The sequence below is a fragment of the Solea senegalensis genome, linkage group LG5 (assembly GCF_019176455.1).
Source record: "Solea senegalensis isolate Sse05_10M linkage group LG5, IFAPA_SoseM_1, whole genome shotgun sequence".
In the NCBI taxonomy this organism is placed as follows: domain Eukaryota; kingdom Metazoa; phylum Chordata; class Actinopteri; order Pleuronectiformes; family Soleidae; genus Solea; species Solea senegalensis.
In genome coordinates this window covers 24,645,904-24,668,311 of record NC_058025.1, presented here as the reverse complement: position 1 = coordinate 24,668,311, position 22,408 = coordinate 24,645,904, and the positions used below count along the sequence as shown (strand labels likewise).

Here is a 22,408-nt window from a genome sequence, read left to right as displayed (position 1 = left end):
ATTCAAAATTGTTCTTGATTCGTTGCAGGGATAAACCGTCCTCCATGATGGATGAAGACTTTAATTGCTCGTCAGTCTGCATAGGGAACGTCCTCAGCTCCTCTCTTCCGTCAGTTACCACCCCAGGTCTGGCATGCCCCACTTATGTGGCTACGCCGTTTGACCACGATTACGCCAAACGCAAAACACTTCGACGCCAGCAGTGGCAGGAGCAGCGGCATGAGGAGCAGCAGGCTGATGGTACAGTCCCAGTCCTAGACACTGTCTCTGGGGTTGGGCTCTTTGATCTATTTGCACTGGGACAGAAAGCCCACTGGGGAGTGCTCCAAATGCTAATCACCATGTTTAATGGCTTCCGTTTAGTTCCAATGAACCCCCGTGCACCGGGTGATTGGGATGTGGTGAAATGGGCAATATGGCTACTGATTATTTGACTAACTTGCTATGCCTGAGAAAACAGAAGCAATGACATGAATAGAAATTTAAGTTTTGCTGTGTGCACTGAGCCCTGTGTGTGTGTGTGTGTGGCGTGCTGGATTAACATCCATTTCTTGTTGCTGCTCTGTTGCTGATCTTATTTCCTTTCCTTACCAATCACCTTCCCTCGCCCGCTCCGCTCCGCTCCGCTCCTTACATGTCGCACTTAATGTTGTTATTCCTTACAACCTCATGGGCACGCGTGTGCAATATTGTTGGCTTGTGTGTTTTATTTGTTTAGCTTTAATCAGCTGTTGTTGATTAGCACCAGACCCCAAAAGAGCAAACTCTTGTTGAGCGTAATACTTGCAACAGTGAGTGTGAGAGTTGTTTAAAGTGTTTAACTTAATTCCAGGGAGCCCAGGTGCGATCCAGGAGTGCTTTTCCAATAATAACAACAACAACCATTTGTCGTTTATCAGCCAGCATCTTGTTACAACCTTAAATGAAGTAGGTAATTTATTTAGATCCACATTTCCTGCAAGGGACCCTGGAGTATGGTTGTAGTAGAAAACAACACACGCAAGACAGAGTAAATCCTACCGTAGGCATCAGACACAACCCAGATTTCTCACACACGAAAAAAGTGTTTACATTTAAAAAATGTAAATTCTTCCTGTTGGATTGGAGGTTTTTAGTGGCAATTGCTGAGGGAAGAGATTCATCTGTAGGCAGTTTTTAACACACATGTAGGATTCTTATGTTTTGAACAGGTTGGAGATAAATAGGAACGTCTTTACTGTCTGACAAACCACCAGAGACTTGAAAATGGTGTGCTATAATGTGCCGGAGGTACTGTGTGAGCTTTTTTTGAGAGAACAGTCCTGGCTGTTGTTTCCATATATCAAAAACAGTGACTTCCGTTCACACACCCCATCTGTAATGTTTAGCTTGAATGTGCAAATAACGCAGCCATATTGCCCATGTTGCCAGTTTTGTCACCCTTTCCAGACTCCTTCCTACCTTACCTACCTACCTGCCTGCTTCCTCTTTGCCTGCTTGCTTTTTACCACCTGCTTTTGCCATTTATATGCATGTAGTTCTAACAGGGGGGGTGAATGTCTTCACGACTGGACAAAGTCGGCCCTTAATCACAATCCACTAAATTGTCTGGTGTATCATGTGGTCGCATTTTTATTTGACTGGTGTGGGCTTAATTTGACAAAAAAAAACAAAAAAAAAGTCAAACTCCCTGGAGATATACCAAAAAAGCTCGCCTGAATCATGTGTTTGCTGCTTTTCACTAATTGAACATTATTTCCAATGATGGTCAATTAGTGAGGAAATGTCAAGTCAGGAGGAATGTGGCTGCCTGTTATTGGCATACAAGTGCAGTAAGTAAAAAATGCACATATTTGCTTGTTGGTGTCTAATATCTCTCTGGCTTGAATCTTGCTTAAAGCACATCAGGGTGGCAAGACTGCAGGACCGGATTCAGACATGCATTTTTCAGTTATTTTAGAATCCACAGCAGCATAGACATGTTTTTTCCTGCAAGTTGTTGCTTTGTTTTAAAAGCACAACAGAATATCAGTCATTGGGCCGGACAGCTGTAGCCAGTGAGTCTCACACGCCCCGTTGTTGTTGTTGTTATTGTTGTTGTTGTTGTTTTATTCAGTGATCATATCAGTGTGGTCTTACTTTCCGGGCTTCAGAGGATCACGGTAATCGCTGCACGTGTTGTGCGGTCTCACAGAAATAAATGTCTGTCTGAATCAGGTTCTACAGTTTCAAGGGAGTGGCAATAAATCTTTAATTCCTCTGTCAAGAGAAGTCAATCATATTTTTTTTTTAAAGGCAATTGCAAATTTTTGAATACGTTTGGAGGTGCAGTTGTGCTTGACTATATTTTAAAACCAGCTCCCCATATCTCCAACAGCCTCACCAGAGTTTGACCATGATTACTGCCTGCCCAGGTCTTCAATGTGGCTGGCTTCCCTGAATGGTACTGAACTTCAAACCCACCAGACTCTTTAAGAGGCTATGTTTTTAATCCAAAGGTTGTGTATTCTAATAGGAAGCACTGAATACACAGTTAACACAAATCTTACAGTACCGTTGTTTGTAACTTTGCTGTGAACTCATGATTGTGAGTTTTTTTTTTTCCAGTGTGTTTTATTCTCTGAAATAAGAAAACCATGTTGTCCTCATTATTTTTTTTTATAATTCTTAATCCCCCGTCGAGCGCTATTTATTTCTGCTGATGCTGCGTCACGCGGCAATTAAAAAAGATAGTTGGCGTTTTGGACCGCATACAAAAACAAACCACTTTTCCTTCATAACACAGAGTCATAATGTACTAATTTGTGGCTCATGACCTATTGTATCACCCTCCACCCAACCACCATAGACACAAAAGGAATTTGTGGCATTTAAAAACAAGTCACCACCTTAAAAAAAAAAGGTGGACGCAGAATCCTGTTAACGTAGGAAGTTACGCATCCTGAATAACTGGTTAGCATTTAGCCAGTAACTTAACTGGTATCTCAACTTAGTGAAAAATCCCACCTGAACTTAGTTTAGTATGTTTTTTTTAATATTGTATTGTAATGTCATGTGTACTATGTATGTGTTTTTTATTCATTAATATGCTAAATTCCAGTGTTGGTTGTATCTTTTTTTTGCAGCCACGTCATTGGCGGCTTTACCAAGTTTTCCCTTTGTTTTTGGCAGAGCGGAGTCAGGACAGTGAGGTGGTGATGCTCTCTGACTCCAACTCCACTCAGGACGCCTTCACCGATCCCACCAGCTCGCAAGACAGCAGCCACAAACCCACCTCTGGTAAAGTTAGCTCAATATCGTCAGAAAGTACAACTCCTGTGAAGGACGGGCAGCACACCTCTGAGAACACAGGTACATAGAGGTTCAAGAAGTAGAATTATTCGGCCTGTGGTGACAATACGCAGTAAATGAAATACCTTCAGAAGAACCTTCATTTCAGTTCTTTCTCATGATCTGTCTGAGCTTAAAACTGACAACATGATCCGAACTGCTTATTCCTTAGGTTCTTATTCAAGCTCCAGTTACAGCAGTTTCACTTTTAGAAGTCGCGTTTATGTCCGTCTCTCTCAACCCCTGAAGCATTAAATTTCCGTCTAATTGCAGCGTCACGCGGCGAGCATACTGGCATCCAGAGCGACGAGAGGCTTATCCAGGAACTAGAAGTGGTAGAAGCTGTGGTGGTGACTCTTTCTGAGGCTTCAGCCCCCAAGGTCTCTGGGGAACTGGGTGGTAATCCTCTTGCCGTCCCAGCCACCCCTCCAAAGCCGGCCTCCTCTCAGCAGGCCACTCCTCAGACCCCGGCCAGCGAAGGAAAGAGGAAGCCAGAGCCCCCGGCTGAGGTGATTGAGGTCCCCAAGGCCCTGCCCACAGAACGTGCTGACCAGAGGCAGATGCTGGTGGAGATGTGTGTCCGCGCGCTCTTCCTTTGCCTCGGCCGCTTCCCCCAGCACTACAAGAGTCTCTATCGACTAGCCTACTTCTACACCAACAGCAAGATACACCAGGTTAGTCTGCCCCCTGTTAACTGATACTTTCAATCTTTTCTCGTGGCATTTCAGAGGTCAGGCCATCCATTAACCCCAGGCCCAACACCTATAATCAGTATCGGCTGCCGTCTGTCATTAATGGTGACTTTTACAGAGGATGAGTCCGAAAAAATCCCTACAATTACTTCAGAGGGCACGTGAAGTCTTTGCCTTTTAGTGACAAGCATATCATTTATATATGTATATATATATATATGTGTGTGTGTGTATACATATATATGTATGTATATATATATATATATATATATATATATATATATATATGTGTATATATATATGTGTGTGTATATATATATATATATATATATATATATATATATATATATATATATTCATGTTTGACTTGAAATTGTAAGGAAGTAGTCGGCTGGAAAAGTTATAATTTGCTGGCTATCTGACGGACAGCCGGCACTCACGGAGAACTCTGAGCTCCGCAGTGATACATGAGTTTCTGAAACAGCCTGTGTTGGCTATAAGGCTCAGTGGGCAGAGGTATGTGTGGGTGGTAGCGCAGTGCTCTCTCAGCCAGTTTGGCACAGAGGAGGGTGTGTTGAGCTTAACTGTGGTAGCGTCCTTCTGTCAGCGCTCTGTCGAACCTTTTAAAATCGGTTAGAGGAGAGTGCCCATGCAAAGATGTGTCTGCTGGTTTTAGCCTACCAGTGGTGCTTCCAGCAGCCTTTCAGCAATTAAGCAAATTCATTCTGCTAGGGATCTGATGACGGGGCCATTTAATGTGATCTTGTTGGCAGCGGTTGCTTCCATACAACCTAAGTTTCCACTTTCTTCTTTTGAATTAATACTGCAGTCACAGTGACTGGCCATTTTTTTAATTCCCACACCAATCATGGAAGAGGAAGGAGCCGGGAATCCTGGTGAAGATAAAAATCAAGTGCTTGCTATCTTTCAAGACCGAGCACGAGTAAGGATTTGTGAGTCATCCGTGCTGCGAGGAGAGCTCTGCATTTTCCTGATTGCAAATGAGCACCATTTTCTCTTCCTGTTTTGCAGAAATTAAATACTGCCAAGAAGCCAACACAGAGCTGTTGGTTTATCATTACTGTCAATCTATTTAGATGAAGGAGGGATATCCCCTTGGTTTTTTTCCCCCATTAGTAACTCTGTTTTGTTCTGCGTATAAAAATGTACATACAAATGTATGTGGGTTTTTTTCTTCAATTATTTATTTATTTATTTATTTCTGACACAGAACCTACAGTGGGCCCGAGACGTGTTGCTAGGAAGCAGTGTCCCATGGCAACAGCTGAAGCACATGCCAGCACAAGGACTTTTCTGTGAAAGAAACAAGACAAACCTGTTCAATGTAAGTCAGAGTTCATTATACCCACAGGCTTTTTTTTCATGCTCTCCATAAATCATTATGTCACCATATTTTTGCTTCAGGCATTTTAATGACACCTGTCATCCCTGGCTTTATGAGCATTACATTATAATAACTACTGAAATTTAAGGCCTCTGTTAGAGTTTTATTGAGTGAAAGAAATGGTCATGAAAATTCAGGAATGGACATAATAAAATATTCTCTCCATATAATCTAGAGCGAATGCTTGATTTTTAACTCTTGTAATGATAATGCAGTACTTTTAAGAAACAGTAGGCAAGGTTTTTTTTTGTTGTTTTTTGTTGTTGATCAGTGATGTCATAACATTTCAGCGTAATGTAAATGATGTGATCTGAGAGATCCCCTTGGGCTTTGTTTACAGCCTCACAACTAAATCTGTAGTCTGACTGGAGGCCTTCAGAGAGTGAGTTACCGGGTGTTTCACTGACAAAAAATGCCTCCTATGCTAAAAAAATGGTAAAAAATAGTCAGAACAGAGTTGGACAATAAATGCAATAAATTGTGTGCTACGCTAATAAGACGTAGCACACGGCTAATATGTTAATAACCTGTGGATAAAACTCAACATTCAGCTATTTTTCAAGTGCCCTTGCCTACTGCAGCTTTAATAACACTGGCCCACACTCCCCCCAATATGTATGGATGTGCATTGCCACGGCAACCATATAATAGATCTTGGTCATCGCTGTAGAAAAACAAGCCTCATAAATGTATTTAGTTGAGGGGCATGTGGCATCATGTTGGCCACTCCAGCTTGTGATATCCACTGGTAAACGTTGATCTGCTCAACTCTAACGTCTGAACTATCAGAGGAAAAAGGGAAATAGTAGATCTGTTGGGGCTTAAAAAATTTTTTATTAACGCTTTACAGTTTTTTATAGAGTTTGTAGAACCTGATAATGTAATAAATCCCCGATAATGTAATACAAATTTGCACTTGTGTCCATTGATAATGTAATAAAACCTGATAATGTAATAAAGTGCATTTCCCAATAATGTAATACACTTTTTACCAATAATGTAATAAAGTATTACGTTAACGGGAGGTTATTACATTATCAGGTTAGCCTTCATTTCCAATATTGTAATAATTTAACAGCAGACCACCCGTTACTTGGGGTTCAAGTGGTGATACTGTGTAAGCAACGCAAGCTCGAGAGCTCTAGCGCCATCCACAGGACAAAGTTGGACATGCATGTATGTACATTAACTTTTGACTTGTTCATCCGTGTTTCACAAACGATGTATCACTGGAGCCCTTGGGCCAAGCTGAGATCAACACATCCTTAATGTTTTTTTCGGCCATCTGTAATTTGATCCATAACCTTTTAAAGAACATTTTAAAGATGAACAAGTCAAAAGTTAATGTACATACATGCATGTCCAACTTTGTCCTGTTGGTGGCACTAAGTAACGGGTGGTCTGCTGTTAAATTATTACAATATTGGGGAATTATTACATTATCAGGACCTGCGAAATGAAGGCTAACCTGATAATGTAATAACCTTTAAATTCAACTTTATTACATTATTGGGAAATGCACTTTATTACATTATTGGGAAATGCACTTTATTACATTATCGGGAAGTTATTACATTATCAGGTTTTATTACATTTTCAATGGACTCAAGTGCAAATTTTTATTACATTATCAGGTTCTACAGAGCTGAAACAATTAATCGATTATTAATCGGTTTGAATTTCCGATTTGTTTAAGCTTCTTAAATGTGAGTATTTTCTTCATTTCTTTGCTCTGGATCACAAAGAAATCATTAAAACTGACATTTGAGAAAATCATCATTTCCAGGTCTGACGAGCACACGATCAACATTTTTTAAGGTTTTCTGATATTTTATGGACCAAACGATTAATCGATTCGAATCGTTAGTTTTTTACCCGTCACTCTGTTTCACAATACACACAAAGTCTTTAGCTAAACTTCTTCCACTGTCACTAATGTTCATTATTTACCTAATCACAAAACTAGTTCCCCAGTTGTTCTTCTGACCTTTTCACTCTTTGAGCTTTCTCAACTCCGTCTCCTTAACAATGATGATGACGATGTAATTGTTTGGGTCATGTTTTTTGGACTCTGATGTCAGAGCAGACACGATAGAAAGATAGCGATAAACCTGGGTAAGTGCGTCCACAATTAAGTCATTGTTGGTCGACCACCTCTGGCTGCGTGTCTAAAGTTTAGCTTTATATACGTAAGCTGGGAGGCCGTGAAAAGTGTCCACATATTAGTGACTAATGCTCGGTGTGTACGCTCACTGTAAGTGTACTACGTTAGGTTTACACCTCTCTAAGCATTCTTATTCACGTAACACTGTTAGATGTACAAGAGTCAGTCTTGAATCTGGATCACGAGATGTACGTGTTAAATCACACGGTGTGAGGTTGTTGAATTATCTGCCTCTCAGGATTACACAGTCTCTGTTTGGCTCCAGTGGAAGAGATTACACTCTGCATCTGTGATCTTTTGCGCGCCGCTTTATTTCCCTTTTTCCACGTGCATTCGGCAGCAATGTTTCAAATTTAGAAAGTCATGTAATTTGTCGGGAGACATATGTTGATGGTCGAATAGGCAGCCGAGTCGCAAGCTCTCTCCAGCAGGCTCCCTGTAACAGACTGTAGAAGTGAGGTGGGCCAGGTCTGTGCTGGAGGAGAACTCTGCAGCGCTCTGGCTCCCACTGGGTTCTCACAGAGCCCCTTCTGGAGGGAAACCTGCCACCCTGCCACACCAACTGTTGGAGCTTTACTGTTCTCCACCATAGGACAAATCAAACCTTTCTAAAAATTGTTTAAACACGCTTGTTTTGCTAGACTTGGACTTGAAGTAGAGATGAGATTGGGGTATTGGATGTACATGCCAAGATCCGCCATGACTATGACTAAAATTGTAGGCTGGAAAAGCTGCTACCTCCTTGACTTCTATGCGAGTGCCTCTACAGCTATGATTTTTTTTTGCACAATAAAGATATTTTATATCCTCATCTGCTGCAAAATATGTATGAAAAATATTGTTGATTTCACTTCAGAAGAGACTAAATGACCTCTGCAGTTGGGCAAAAGGAAAGACGTATATTTAACGGTTATCGCACCAAGCACTCCCAATATATTGGCGTATCATACCAGCCAAAAAGTCCAATATCGTGCATCTGTACCAAATGAGTGCAATTCATTATTATTTAAACCTTCATGCTGTCAGGTCACAACCCCAACAGTAAACAGGAGCTGAAGTAAGTGGATTTACTCTCAAGCCAATCGTTGCATTTGAACATGAACAATCACTCACTCGGTACATTTCCATGCACATTTAAAACCCAACTACACCCTTTAATTGGACTATTGTCCTTGTTCCAGTACACAAGCACCAGTAGAGATTTGATTTTCATAATCGATTAATCTGTCGATTATTTTCTCGATTAATCGTTTGGTCCATAAAATATCAGAAAACCTTAAAAAATGTTGAGTGGTGTTCATCACACCTGGAAATGATGATGTTCTCAAATGTCTTGTTTTGTCCACAAGCCAAAATGATTCACTTTGAATGATTTCTTTGTTATCCAGAGCAAAGAAATGAAGAAAATACTCACATTTTTTTTCACCATTTTTTTTTCAAGTTGACCATTTACATCACAGACCAAAATAACTAGCGGGCAGTTAGTTGGTACCATGTCGAGCACCATTCTGTGTATTTCTACCATCGGTTGCTTTAAAGTATTTAATTCTTTAAACTGACAGGGCATTCATTTGGTGTCTTTGTCAGTCTGAGCTGGATTTTGTCCTCATTGTTTTCCTTTTCTGTGCACTGGCTTCTTTATTCCATTATTGCCGAGGTCAAGGCCCAGGGGTGGCAACTGTGGCGCATGCACAAGCCAGTTCGGGTCCAGATGAAGGCAATAGTGATTTGACACCCAACTGCTTTATCTGGTAGAGTTTGATTTAGTACGGTTTCAGGCAGACTATAACTTCATTTGTATGAACTGTCAGTGTGTAATTATACGTATATTGAGTCTCTTCTTCATTGACAGAATTTGTACCTTTTTTTTAACACATTGTCGATCACTTCATAATGCGTGCACGCCACTTGATGTCAAGGAGACTTGACTGTTGGCTGAGTGTGCACCTCGTGGAGCCTGTTGGTGAACAGTGTGTCCCTTAATCTAGGTCATGATGCCCTACTTTTTTCTGTCTTGCTTTGGCTGCATTACTTTAACTAGGACCTAAATTAAACAACCTATATACTGCTGTTCAAATACAGTCAAGATGAAGGAATATGTGGCATAACTATTGTTATGCCACTTGTTGGTAGCTTACCAGTAAACTAATAATAGTCAATAACGCAGTGTCTCATTTAAGTAGAATGATGTAGATTAAGTGTGGTTGATATTTACAGTCAGACATAGAAATAATAAATGCCGATATGTTTCCTAATTTGGCTCTGTGACGTGAAGTTTTCTTCTGAATATAAATGTTATGTCAGTTTTTCCAGAAATCAAGTTCAGACCAGTATTATGTGACACAGTATTCCTTCTAAGATATTTGGATATTCGCCACCCCACCACCCGCACACACAAATATGAAGAAATTATTAATTATTACACTAACTATTAGTCATGCAAGGTGGATAACTTTTTGTGCTGCAGATGTGTTGCTTATTTGAACTAGTGAAAAGCAGGGGATACAGCGGGATAATGGTGGGGAAAGCTACGTTATGAGTAGAGCTGCAACTAACGATTATTTTCATAATCGATTAATCGGTCGATTATTTTTTCGATTAATTGTTTGGTCCATAAAATATCAGAAAACGTTAAAATATGTTGATTAGTGTTCATGAAACCTGGAAATGGTGATGTTCTCGAATGTCTTGTTTTGTCCACAAACCAAAATGATTCACTTTGAATGATTTCTTTGTTATCCAGGGCAAAGAAATAAACAATTGGAAATCTTCCTTCGAACCGATTAATCGATTATCATAATAGTTGTCGATTAATTTAGTAACGATTAATTGTTTCAGCTCTAGTGAAGAGATGCCCCATCTGTGATCAATACATAGACTTTATACACTTTGTTTTCTGTGTTGTGAATAAATACAACTTCTCACTGACTTTTTGTTTTCTTCAGTTAGACAGATATCGTGACGTATCGCCATATGATTGTTTTGTAAATGTATTGATTAGCACAGAGTAGTTGTATTGGATCGTGTACTACCGTGCTTTTTACATGATCTAATGTCCTGCTGTTTGCTCAGGAGGTCGTTTTTAGTTAGTTGAAAAACTGGAGGTTAAGAAGTTTATTCCGGGTCTGAGAACAACATTGCAATATTATCTTATTTTTCTGATTCAAAGTGGACATAAGGCAAAGCTGTGCTCACTGCACCCTCATGCAGTAATTACTTCAGTCTGTATGATGGGCTTCTAGGCTGTGTATTTTTTTTTAAATCCGTTGAATCTGAAAAATGACATGGGTCGTTTCCAGGAATTTGTTTCTCTGAAGTTTGGAGACAAACAAATTGGTACACGTCACAAAGTTTGGTATATTGTGCAGCCCTAATTATCCCAATTATCCCCTTGTAACTGAATGTCAAGAATGAATGTGATTATTTATAATGTTGCCATTAAATCAGATCGTCTAGCAGTTTGAAACTACTGTTGAGTGAAGGTGAGGAGTTCCCTCCCATGTATTCACACTGGCGGCGCAGGCTTTGTTCGCCCAAATCCAGCCCCATTACTCTTGCTTTCATATTCTGCCACCCACTAAAGCGTCCACTCTGTGTAAAGCTTCATGGAAAATAGTGTAGTTGTCTTTATTGATACATTTAAGAGCAACTTAAATCCATCCTGGTCTCTTAACATAACCTGTTTTTAACTGATGTTGACATCTTGTTTTTTTTAAGTTATCATTTGCATAGTTTAAAATATGACTGTGAAACATATGTGTTCAGCTGTGCAGTGTGCTGTGGGTGGAGCTACACTCAGGAGAACCATGTTTTCTTTTTTTTTCTGAAGGGAGGTGTGTTGGTCCAATGAATATATTTAGTAAAAGTTGATATTTTGATTTGCATGTTGGAGGAATGTAACCTTGGCTGCGAGTAGGTTTCTTGTTGCCCGCTCTGTGTTTGGTCGAGCCTGACATTTTTCAGCCTTTTTTTTTTTTTGTTTCCCTTACGCACACAACAGGAAGCAGGAAAAAAAACGAGGTGTGTTTTCTCATTGTGTTTTTAGTGGTGACCGGTGGAAGAGACACGACTGGAGTCAAAAGAGAAGAAAAGAAAAAGGAGAGCAGTTTTCTGACAACTAATGGAAAACACAGTCCTTTTTGGTGACTCTTCTTGAGCTCGTTTTGTGTCATTATTGGAGACTATTTGTACAGACCTGTCTGAGTTTTGATAGTTCTTTCCTCACATATGTGCATCATCTTGATGCATCCCACTACTTTGATTTGCTCCGAGTTCATCTTTTTTCCGCCAATTCTTGCTCTCGTGTACTTGTTCCTGTTGCTCAGTCCTCAGGGTGATCACGCTTTACCCCTCCCCCTGGCTTTTATTCGCCCGGCTCATCTCCTCTCTCTGTTGCATTCGTTCGGTTTCCTCATTACTCTCTCTCACACTTCTGTTTGTGTGTGTGTGTGTGTATTGTGTGGGTGTGCACTAATGGGCGGGAGTTTCTCCGCTTGCCTGCGATTGGCTGGGAGAAGCCTGAGAGGGTTGGCTGTGTGTTGTGTATAGTGGGAGAGAAAGCAAAGGAGGAGGGGAGAACTCAGGCAAGCTGGGGTCAGGAGAGAGCGGAGATAGAGTGTGTGGGTGTTTTTGTTTTGAGATGGCAGTGTTTGAAAGCCGGAGAGGAACTAGTCGGTTTGTCCATCAGTGGCATACTGAGCTTATAGGCTCTGACTCCAGTGCTGTTCCTCCTCTTTACAAAGGCAGCTGTCGTTCTGTTCTTCTGCCGCTTCTTCTATTTCTGTCCTGCTGTGTGCAGTTGTGATTCCCTCCTTTCCTCTCTTGCTACTCTCGCTGCCCTCAGCCGCCAAATGCAGCCCACCCTTTGCTCTCAGAGCGTGATCCTCTTTCAGGGTGGAGGCGCTGCCTGGGCTGCTGGTGCTGCTGCTGCTGCCACCACCAGCAGGAAACTGTCCACAAGAATACTAGCACAGTTGCTGTGGAGTAGCCTTCTTTGGTGATGGTGAGTCTCCTTCATGTTTGTGACTCGTACAGAATCCGACACAAGTTTTGTGTTTATTTTTATCCGAGTCATTTTTCTGGTTGTCATCATTACTTGGAGTTGGATGTCTTTTTTTATCTCTACATGATTGGAGACATTCATGTAGAAGGATGTACACCACCCACCTGCCAAATGCTGATAGCATTAGCAGCGAAGCAGATATCTCGGTTGGTTAGATGGCAAATGTGAAGTTGTAGCTGGCTGATAACATAGTGTAGTTGTGGCGAGTTGCAGCACAGATGTGTACAGGTGTGAGTGCTGCGTACTACAACACGTATTAACACAGTGTGCAACTTCCCCCACTTGATATTTTGGGCCTCTGCCTTTCCTGTCACTGATGCATGTTCAGTCAGATGTAGATGAAGTAGATCCGACAAGCTCCTACCTGCAAAGGCGCAAACAACAGGCAGCGTTTTGTTTTGGCACACAAGGAAGTACAGAAACGACGTGTGTGTGTGTGTATTCCCTGCTTTTTTGTACACTTTTACCACCCTGCAAGAGTTGTATACGTCTGTTGCCGTGTGTAATAGTCATTCACTGGTATTAGGTTGTCATGTCGTAGGTCTCCTGCCCACTTTTACTCCTCATTCTCTATAAAGAATATTCAGAATATTAGAGTAGTTTGAGGAGGGATTGGATTTTTGTCATGCGTTTATTTGTTGTTCAGGTCTCTTGTTTATTATGCGTCTTAATCTCTCTTATTTCCATGTGATATATGTTGTATTGGCCACGTTCGTGCCAAATCTGTTGCTCCAGATATGAAGCTCTGGTCATATTTGCTCTCATTAAAAGTCGTAAATCTGCTTTAGCTGTTTTGCTACAGCATAATCTGTGTAAAGCTGTTGCTCTGCTTTTCCTAAACAGATTTGCTGCGGTTTGCTGAAGAATCACTCTCTGCCATTAGGGATGCTCGTCTAAGTTAGCGTGGCCCGCGCTCTCATTAAACTTGACCCACACACCTGTTTTGAGGCTTTTGTTAATCTGTGCATTGAAAGGTTAAAACCCCCAGAAGCCCAGTCTGACTGCATCACGTTTTCATACAAGCATTGGAACTATTCATAACGACTGGAATCATTCCACCAGATTAGACTGTATAATATAAGCATTTCATGCAAAAGTCTGGGTATATTTATCTTACAATGGTTTTAAACTAAAATGGAATATTGTTTAATAATTTACAATACTCTTACTACGTTGAAGAAAGTGTTAAGAAGGAGAATCTCTCTGCTCGTGTGCCTTCTCGTTTGTATTTTTCCTTCCTGATAATGTCCACGTCTCAATTTTGTCTCGCACGTTTTTCTGACGCTACTCTGTGCCGCGTGCTCCGTGACTGTACACAGCCTTGGCCGCCATCTGCGCTCGCGTCAGTAACTTCAGAGTGCAGAAGCCTTGCGTCGCCTCACCTGCTGAGAGGACATGTGCTTGTGGGAAAGGGTGGACCTGCCCGTCACAAAACACCCCCTGGTTCTCTCTGCAAAGGAGGGCTGTTTGTTGGTAGCCAAGGCTGCTCGTCTGTTGCATTGCTTGGACAGAGCTGAACACTAATGAGGCCGACTATCACATGTGCCCTCCTCCTTCCAGCCAGTCCTCGACATCTCTCCTGCAGCCTCTCCGTTGCCTCATTAAGACTTTCTTCTTTGAATGCCATGTTTTAAACTCGCGTTAACTGTCACCGACGATTTCTCCTCTACTTTCTGTCGTGTCAGTTTTTCCACGTCTCCCAGTTAATTGTTTCTGTGTCACACACTCCAGCCTTTGAACATCTGGTGGAGCAGCAAAGACCAGTTATGAAAACTAAATCTTTCACAGATTCACAAAGTAGCCTGTTGGCTGAGACCGGTTACATGCAGATGGCTCCTCCTCAACATTTTCTTACTTTTCTCACTGAACCATGTTTTGAAATCTGGTTTGTGACGATCTAAAGTGTCTGAGCTGTGTCCCATTAGCAGTCATTTGAAAAGAAAAAGAAGTTTTATCAGTTATAACCTTGTGTTTTTTTCCTTTCTCCTCTCCAGGGAATCTGGCGTATCCCAGTAGATGAGATTGATCGCCCGGGAAGTTTTGCGTCTCATATGAACCGATCCATTGTCCTCTTGCTGGAGGTGCTGTCTCAGCTGAAGGACCACGATACTCTGCTGAAAGTCTCTTTGATGCTGCAGAGAACCCCTGACCAGGGAAAGTAAGGACCAACCTTGTGTGGTTTCAGTTTCTGTTATGTTTAATGGGTTTTATTTTTCTTCCATGACATTTCTCCTCTCTCCTCTCTCTCTCTCCTATGAAGGAAGTATTTACGGGATGTTGATCGCCAGGTTTTGGCGAAGAGAGCATTTTTCCTAACTGTTAACGTCCTGGAGGACAATCTGAACAGTCTCACTGGGGTGAGAAAACACAACTCATTGTGCACACGCACTGAAATCTGCACAGTGTTTTCAATGTATGCCTCGCTCCCTCTTTATGTTTTGACATGTTCTGTTCTCTTTCAGGTATCTGAGCAGCTTCCCAAAGCGCCTGTACCCTCCATGGGGGAGATGACCACAACAGACACATCCAACAGGCCCAGTTCAGAGGACGGCAAGCATGGACTGCCTAAGAAGCCCGTGCTCACAGAGGGAGCTAGTGCCACTGACACAGTGCCCAGGGATGCCTCACAGGCACAACTCACCCCTGCACCGTCGTCCACAGATAAAGGGAGTACGGTTCAGGAGAGCTTCCCTGTGAAGGTGGAGATGGCTGGAAGTGAGGAGCACAAATCGGCGCCAGAGGAACCCATGGAGCTGGACACTGGACACTGGAAGATCTCTGCCGCCATGGATTCGCAGGGCAATAAAATGGAGGCTGGGACATCCCAGAGTGCCGTGGAGCCTCAGCAGAGAGTGACTGACGGCAACCGGACAACAGAGCTGTCTTTGGAGGAGCTGAGTATCAGTTCCAGGCAACAGCAACCACAAGCCTCAGCACCCAAGGTCACTTTGGCAGCCGGTGGCGCTGATCAGGGCTTAATACGACGGCCGAACAGGAAAAGGAAGCTTCTAGAGGATGTGGAATCTGGAAAGACGTTACTGCTTGATGCCTATAGGGTGTGGCAGCAAGGCCAGAAAGTCATGACCTACGACCTGGCACGCATTGAGAAGATCATGTCCGAGACATATATGCTCATAAAACAGGTACGCACGCAAATATTTGATTCATATTCATATAAGTATAACTCATTATTGTTGCAAGTAGCAAGTGCTCTTGAATTCTGCCAGAGTTGACACAAAACAGTTTCTATTATCACCTCGCTTTAGTGACTTCCTTTCAAAATGCGCCAAGTAACAGTAATTCACTTTCTGGACAAACTTAAGCTGCTTTCCATAGAAGGTATTTGGCCTCGGTAGGCTGTCGCCTGTATAAAGAGTTGTTCGGTTAAACAATGCAGGTCATTAAATTAAACCATTTTGTGTCGTTCGCCTCCTGAGCCAGTCTCAGTCGAGCTGTGAATGATGGGCTCTCCTGAGAGACACTGTCTGTGTTGTAATAGTGCTGCGGCTCCTTTTAAGGGCTATGTTTTGTGTGTATTTGTCACTTCTTTAGGACCTTTTCTGAGGAACTGGTTCAGTTTAGATATAAATTGAGGTGTGGTTCTAATTCCGAATATGGCTTTCTTTAGGCTGTCCAAATAAATAGAAGTTCATTCCGTGTCCTAAGAAGAACAGCTGCAAGTGTATGTGGTAGCCTGTGCACCGAGGGAGTGCCCCGAGCAAACGGAGGGAGCAGTATGTGTGGAGCATGAGAAGGAGAAGGGGACTGCACCGATTTAACATTAGCAGAGATAAAATAAGGCACCGATGTGTAATGTTCTGTGCCAGAGGGACAAAATAAATGCCCAGACTTCTCCAGATCAAGTCGAGTGTTCGCGTATCCATCATTTGCTGTTAGCCCTGGAGAAGAAATAACCTCCCATGGTAGGTGTTATCGACTCATTCCTCAAACATTAAAAGACAGGGCATTGATTGGTTCATAACACGATATAGTATACGTACATACATTGTGTGTATATTTTACAATAGATTATCCGCATAGACTATTGACTCTCTGCAACTCTGAGACTTTAGCAGGAGGAGCTGCACGTGTGAACGTGTCACTTGAACGTGACACTAAACAGACTTTACCCTGCCAGCTCCCTTGTACAGTGTTTGTGTAATGTCAGACAGAGCTGATGTACAAACAGACACAGGGCTGAACGGCAAATACATTGCAATAACACCATGAATGCACTCACTGGATTGCTGCATTTAACTATGTCCTCGCTTAATGCTTTCGTACTATTAAGTTCAGCCGCGTGCTAGGTTTTGACCTTGTCATGTTTTGGTTTAACATTTTTTTCCGTTTTACTACTGTGTTTTTTTTGCGTGGTAGAGTGTGTGCTTGCTTGACGATTAGGGAAACCCCTCTTCTAACTGAATTAGTAACACAACACACATGATCGAGCAAGGGGCTTCCCCCGAGTTCCATTTTCAAACATCGCTGCAAATCCAGCTCATGAAGTGTGGTTGTACTTTGACTTCTTAGTCACCAATTCAAGCTCTACGCCTGTGACTTTGGTCTTTCAACTGCTGACTCTAAATGTAGCAACAGCAGGTATTTTCTATTTCCTGAAAGGCCTCATACATAGGTGAAGAGGTGTAAAGGAAGCCTCCATCACTTTGTACATTTACACAATTGACCCTGAGAGAGAATTATAGCAAGTTTCAAAATACCACAATATTAACACCGACTGCCACATTTTCCTTTATTTTTTAAATGGCTAAAATCTCGTTTCATTGTAAAGCTATGTGCGGTGCATTGATTTGCTCAGCCCATGCTGGCTTTGTTCTCCGTTCCAATCGCTCACACAGACACAAACGCCACGACGCCGGGTTCATCTGTGTGTCCGAGTGTTCACTGAGGAGACCTGTTTAGAGAATGCCAGGTTTGAAGTGACACATTTGGAGTTGTCTGCTTGTGATCTGATCTCAGGCTGGTGACGATATGACTGTTGTTGTTTCCCAAACCTTCAAAATTAACCTTTTTTTTTTAAGTGATTATTATCATAGAGGAGCAAAGAAACTAGAACATATTCATAAATGAGAATATGAAATCACGTAATTGTGATTTAGAAACATACACTGTAGAGCTGCAACTAACGATTATTTTGATAATCGATTAATCTGTCCATTATTTTCTGGATTAAGCGTTTGGCCCATAAAATATCAAAATGTTGATCGGTCTTCGTCAAACCAGGAAATGATGATGTTCTCAAATGTCTTGTTTTGTCTACAAACCAAAATGATTCACTTTGAATGATTTCTTTGTTATCCAAAGCAAAGAAATGAAGAAAATACTCAAATGTTCGAACCGATTAATCGATTATCGAAATTGTTGTAATTGTTTTAGCTTTAGGTATATATATATAACTAATGCTTATAAGTGACATTTATCACGCTAATGTTCTCTGTCATCAAAAGTTTCATATGCTTCTTTGCTCCACAGTTGTTGATAGACCACCTCCAGACACTGGTAATAGAGCTGCACAGCAGCACACATCACTTTTACATAGACTCATTGAACTGTGGATCAATGCGAGCTCTACTGAAGCTGCCGTGTCATTACCAGTGAGCTGTAGACCAGAAGAGAGGGGAGGCTAGTTCACTGCTGTTCAGGTGTTAGACCTTTTAAAATGTTTTCTGAGACACACCCTGAGAGAGGAACCAGAACCAGCCGTGACATGTTTCCTATAACCAAAAGGGGTTTTGCAGGCAGTTCTCTGCCTGGACACTTTCCAGTGCAAACTGAGTGTGCACGTACTTGCACAAAACAGCAGATGCCTTGTGGTTTTTATGGTCTGCTGCATTGCACTGCTGCTGCTCATATTCATCATGTAAATGCGTACCTTGCGTTATTTTCATTTTCGCTTTATGTTCGCTTGTCGACGAATTTCTCTTTCAGCTCCACGATTATGTCGGTGAAATAAAAGAGCTAAGCTAAGTCGTGCGTTCCCGGCCACACAGATGGTCCGAGCATTTGCTGCCATCAAAGTATTTTTTTAACTTTTTAAGTGAGCACATAAAGGCCTGCTCCGTCAGGGCCGTAAAGAGGTGGAGCTACAGAGTGTCGTGCCAGCATCCTCTACATTTTCCAGCCCTGAGCGGAGCCTCAGAATGTGTTCGGATGACAGCTCGCGGGTGTCACCAAACACTGTCTGTTACTGACAGCGTGATACAGTCAGTCCGGTGAATTCTCTTTTGTGGTATAAAAGGGTGATGTAAGTCTCATTATAATAGTGATCCTGTATTGAGAAGTCATCAGTGGAAAATGTGTGTGTGGCCTGAAAGGGAAACGTTATTGCGAGCCAGAATTAATTGAAAGCAGAGGGCTCCATCCTGCACTGAAGCACTGAAGCTTGACTCAGCCCTTGTACCTTTTGAGCATTATTTGAAAGCAGGAATGAGGCAGATCCCTAAACGGCTGCATACAACAAGCTGCTAAAGGGAGCACGACAGCTGTGTGAAAAAAGATTACTGCTCAGTGTATGATGTTGTTCTGTAGCGACGCTCACCAGCTCCCACACACCCAACTCGCCCAACTGAGCCCTGATGCGAGTCTGTATTTACCGGTGTTTTGATAGGAGGCAGAAGCACGGAGGAAAAGTCCTGCTGGCTAATATAGAAACGGAAGATGTGTTGTAATTTCAGTGTCACTGTGGAGATATGAGCGTGATATGTACACAAAGACAGAAATCCAAGGTGCATAACACACACGTGAAATGATGTCGCTTTGATCTTACGTCCTTGTTTGTCATGTTCTCCCCTCAGGTCGATGAGGATGTAGCGCTGGACCAAGCTGTGAAGTTCTGCCAGATACAGTTGGCCGCTTCTGCCCAAAGACAGGTAAAATCACACGTCACCTATTTTACACAAATACAATTTCTCTATAGAATGAGATGATGTTTTCACAGCAAAGCTTCAGTCTACTTTAAAAGGTTTATATTTTCTGCTGCTAGGATCATATATTTGTTTTTGTTTTTTTAATCTGATACTGCAAAAAAATAACAATTCATCAAAATCAGTTTTTCTGCCAATTATTGACCCATCCCAGTGATTAATACTAATTATTATCAAATTCTCCTGAAATTTATTTTATGGAAATTATTGTAGATTTATTAACAGTGGAGTTGTGAAAACAAACTAAAAATGTAAAAATATTATTAATATTTGATGCTGAAGTAGCTTTAAAAGATTTACTAACTTAAAGTGGAAATATTAACATATAATATTTTTACAGCAGTTTTTGGCAAGGTGGTGTTTTCTGCTGTTAGGAACAAATAAGGAAGTTTTTTTAAAGGAACTCTCAAGGGTTAAATACTCACAGCAATATGTAAGAGATGTATAATATGAAGGCAGAAAATAACCATGATATTAAGGAAATGATACATTGAAATACTGGCTACACTGATAAAAGTACAGCCGGTATATTCACAAAATAAGTGTTCATTTGCCAGTTGTTGCAAACTGTGTTTATGTTTTGGTTTGGTGTACCACCCACCAGCAACCTCACAGTTACGCAGCGAGGGTTGGCAGCTTGGCCGCAGAGCTACTTCCACGCGGCAAGCTCCAGAAATAAAGTCAGAAATGCCGGCCTTTATCAAGTCTGTCATAAACAACAAAGTAAGGAGGAGGTAGAAGATACAGTAGATGTTGGTTTGGATCATTTTTTCTCCGGACAGGGAAGCAAAATAGAAATCTGTTCTGTCTGACACGCGTCGTCGGTGGATATTTATCTCCAGTGCTGCCTGCAGCAGATGCTTTCAGTTTCCACCTATTGAAAGTAATAATAGACGGTTGTACAGAGTTTTGCATGTGTATGTCTGCTTTTCCGTAAATGTCATTTTTCTGTGTTCCTGGAAACGTCGGTAACCACACAACCACATGTTTGAATTGGGATCGCAGTAACCTTTTTAAGTACTAAAGATCACTGTTCTCAGTACTGTACACATACAGTATATCCATGACTTGATAAACACTGTCTTACGTCTAGGCAGTCGCTACTGTCCGAGCAGTAGTTCCATATCAGATCCTCTGGGCCTCAGTTAAGAAAGTTGAGGCTCGTAGGTTCTGGCACGAATAGCCTTTGCGAGAGTTTGTTTTGCAGTGGATCGCAGGTTGCGAGCCCGAGACCACACGCACTTCATCTACCTTCTCCAGCGACATCATTGGGGATGGAGGCGTGCTGGTTGTGGTTGGGGTGCTTGCAGCAAGCTCCCGGAAGACTTGATTACAGTCGAGGTCCGCCTTAAACTACGCCAGCCCGCCTGGCGCCGCTCTCCTCCACCAGTTGCAAGACAATTGCCGTTGGAGACTTGAAGGTTCCATAACCTAGTACCCCAGCTCAGTAGTTACAGTCACCTGTGCACTGATCCCATGCACGACCTCCACACTGTACCTGGATGCAGTTTAGTGTCATACCCAGGACCCTGTCTTATGTGGACAAATAGCCACTGCAACCACCTTGGCACCACAGTGACCTCCAGCCAAGACGATATGATCTGCCCGAGTTGTCCTCGTTTACACGTCACTCATCTGCCCGTCAAAATGATGTAAATGCTAACTTGTCTTTCGTGGAGCTCATAATAGACGGTTTGGTTTAAATATGGACGTGCCATGCGGCATCTGTTGTAAAAATATGCCAAACTGATGAGTAACTCAGTAATTCCCAGACTTATTCTGGTCTGTCCTACTCCAGTCTGCCAGGACTAAATATAGCCCACAAGGGTCCCTGTTGTCCCTTTAGCCTCACTTGCTACTTTCCTAACTTGTCATCCGCTTTAAATGAGCATTGGTGTGTGTGTGAGTGCGCATTTTCTTTGAACAACAGAATTTATACAATATTGTGTGTTAGACCATTGATCAGTGTTTGTCCAATTACAGCAAATGTGTAAAGCTCATGCTCCGTCTTTAGCTCCCATATTTGTTATTGAAACATGAATTGCTCATCCTCTCCGTGACTCCCCTTTCCTCACATCCCTTCCTCCTGCCTCATGCCCACACACAGTCATCAAGGGTCTCTCTGCCCACATCCTGTTGTCACGGTGATGTTCCCCCAAAACCTCCGTCTCATGAGAAATAGCTGTGGGCTAAATAGATCGGTTTCTTCTCCTTCTTCTTTCTCACTTATTGTATGGTTTTATTTTCTGTATGATTCTTTTTATTTCATTGTCAAAGTTTGGTGCATAAACCCACGACGTGGAGATAATGGTGCAGACGAGGCACACAGGGAAACCTCTTTGTGCGGGCGCGCTCTGCAGTCTAATTGAACCTCTGTTTATGTGTAATTAGAGTGTCACCCGCTTATGTTGGGGTTAGAGATTAGTTGCACTTGTGAGTAGGTGAGATAGTGGACTGTACATGTTTTAGCCGACTCTCATATTCCTTTAATATTCAGGCTCATTTCCCTTATTGTCCTTACGGTTACTGCCCAGGAGTGAGTGTGTGTATTATGTTGTTGAGTCTCTTTGGCTTGACTCTGGGAGACGTGATAGTGGTCCTTCATTAAAATCCTTCAGTGTCACTCTGTGTTTTAATTTCAGTTAATATATTCCTCCAGTGTCTTGTAGCACTTATCCTTTGAAGGACGGGCGGGGGAGTTTGTAGCCACTTCCTTTTGACAGTGGGCGTGTACAGAGCAGAGGTACAGCCTGGGTTTCTGTCGCGCTAAAGTGCAACCGGGGTTTTGCCGCCACGTCGAACACATTAGTGCCATCTGTAATAACAAAAAAACAG

At 42.1% G+C, this 22,408-nt stretch overlaps 1 protein-coding gene across 6 annotated transcripts in view; it reads left to right on the top strand.

Moving 5' to 3' along the window:
* The window catches only part of cabin1 (calcineurin binding protein 1), a 41,653-nt gene that overhangs the window by 12,129 nt on the left and 7,116 nt on the right, over window positions 1–22,408 (top strand). For 2 of the 6 annotated variants that reach the window (XM_044025570.1, XM_044025569.1), the window contains exons 27-35: window positions 29–240; window positions 2,357–2,422; window positions 3,151–3,330; window positions 3,583–3,983; window positions 5,233–5,346; window positions 14,627–14,790; window positions 14,893–14,989; window positions 15,095–15,775; window positions 19,445–19,519. In XM_044025570.1, coding sequence (XP_043881505.1) covers window positions 29–240; window positions 2,357–2,422; window positions 3,151–3,330; window positions 3,583–3,983; window positions 5,233–5,346; window positions 14,627–14,790; window positions 14,893–14,989; window positions 15,095–15,775; window positions 19,445–19,519 — 1,990 coding nt within the window. The remainder of the gene's footprint in view (window positions 1–28; window positions 241–2,356; window positions 2,423–3,150; window positions 3,331–3,582; window positions 3,984–5,232; window positions 5,347–14,626; window positions 14,791–14,892; window positions 14,990–15,094; window positions 15,776–19,444; window positions 19,520–22,408) is intronic. The other 4 variants (XM_044025573.1, XM_044025572.1, XM_044025574.1 and 1 more) reach the window with 4 other exon arrangements.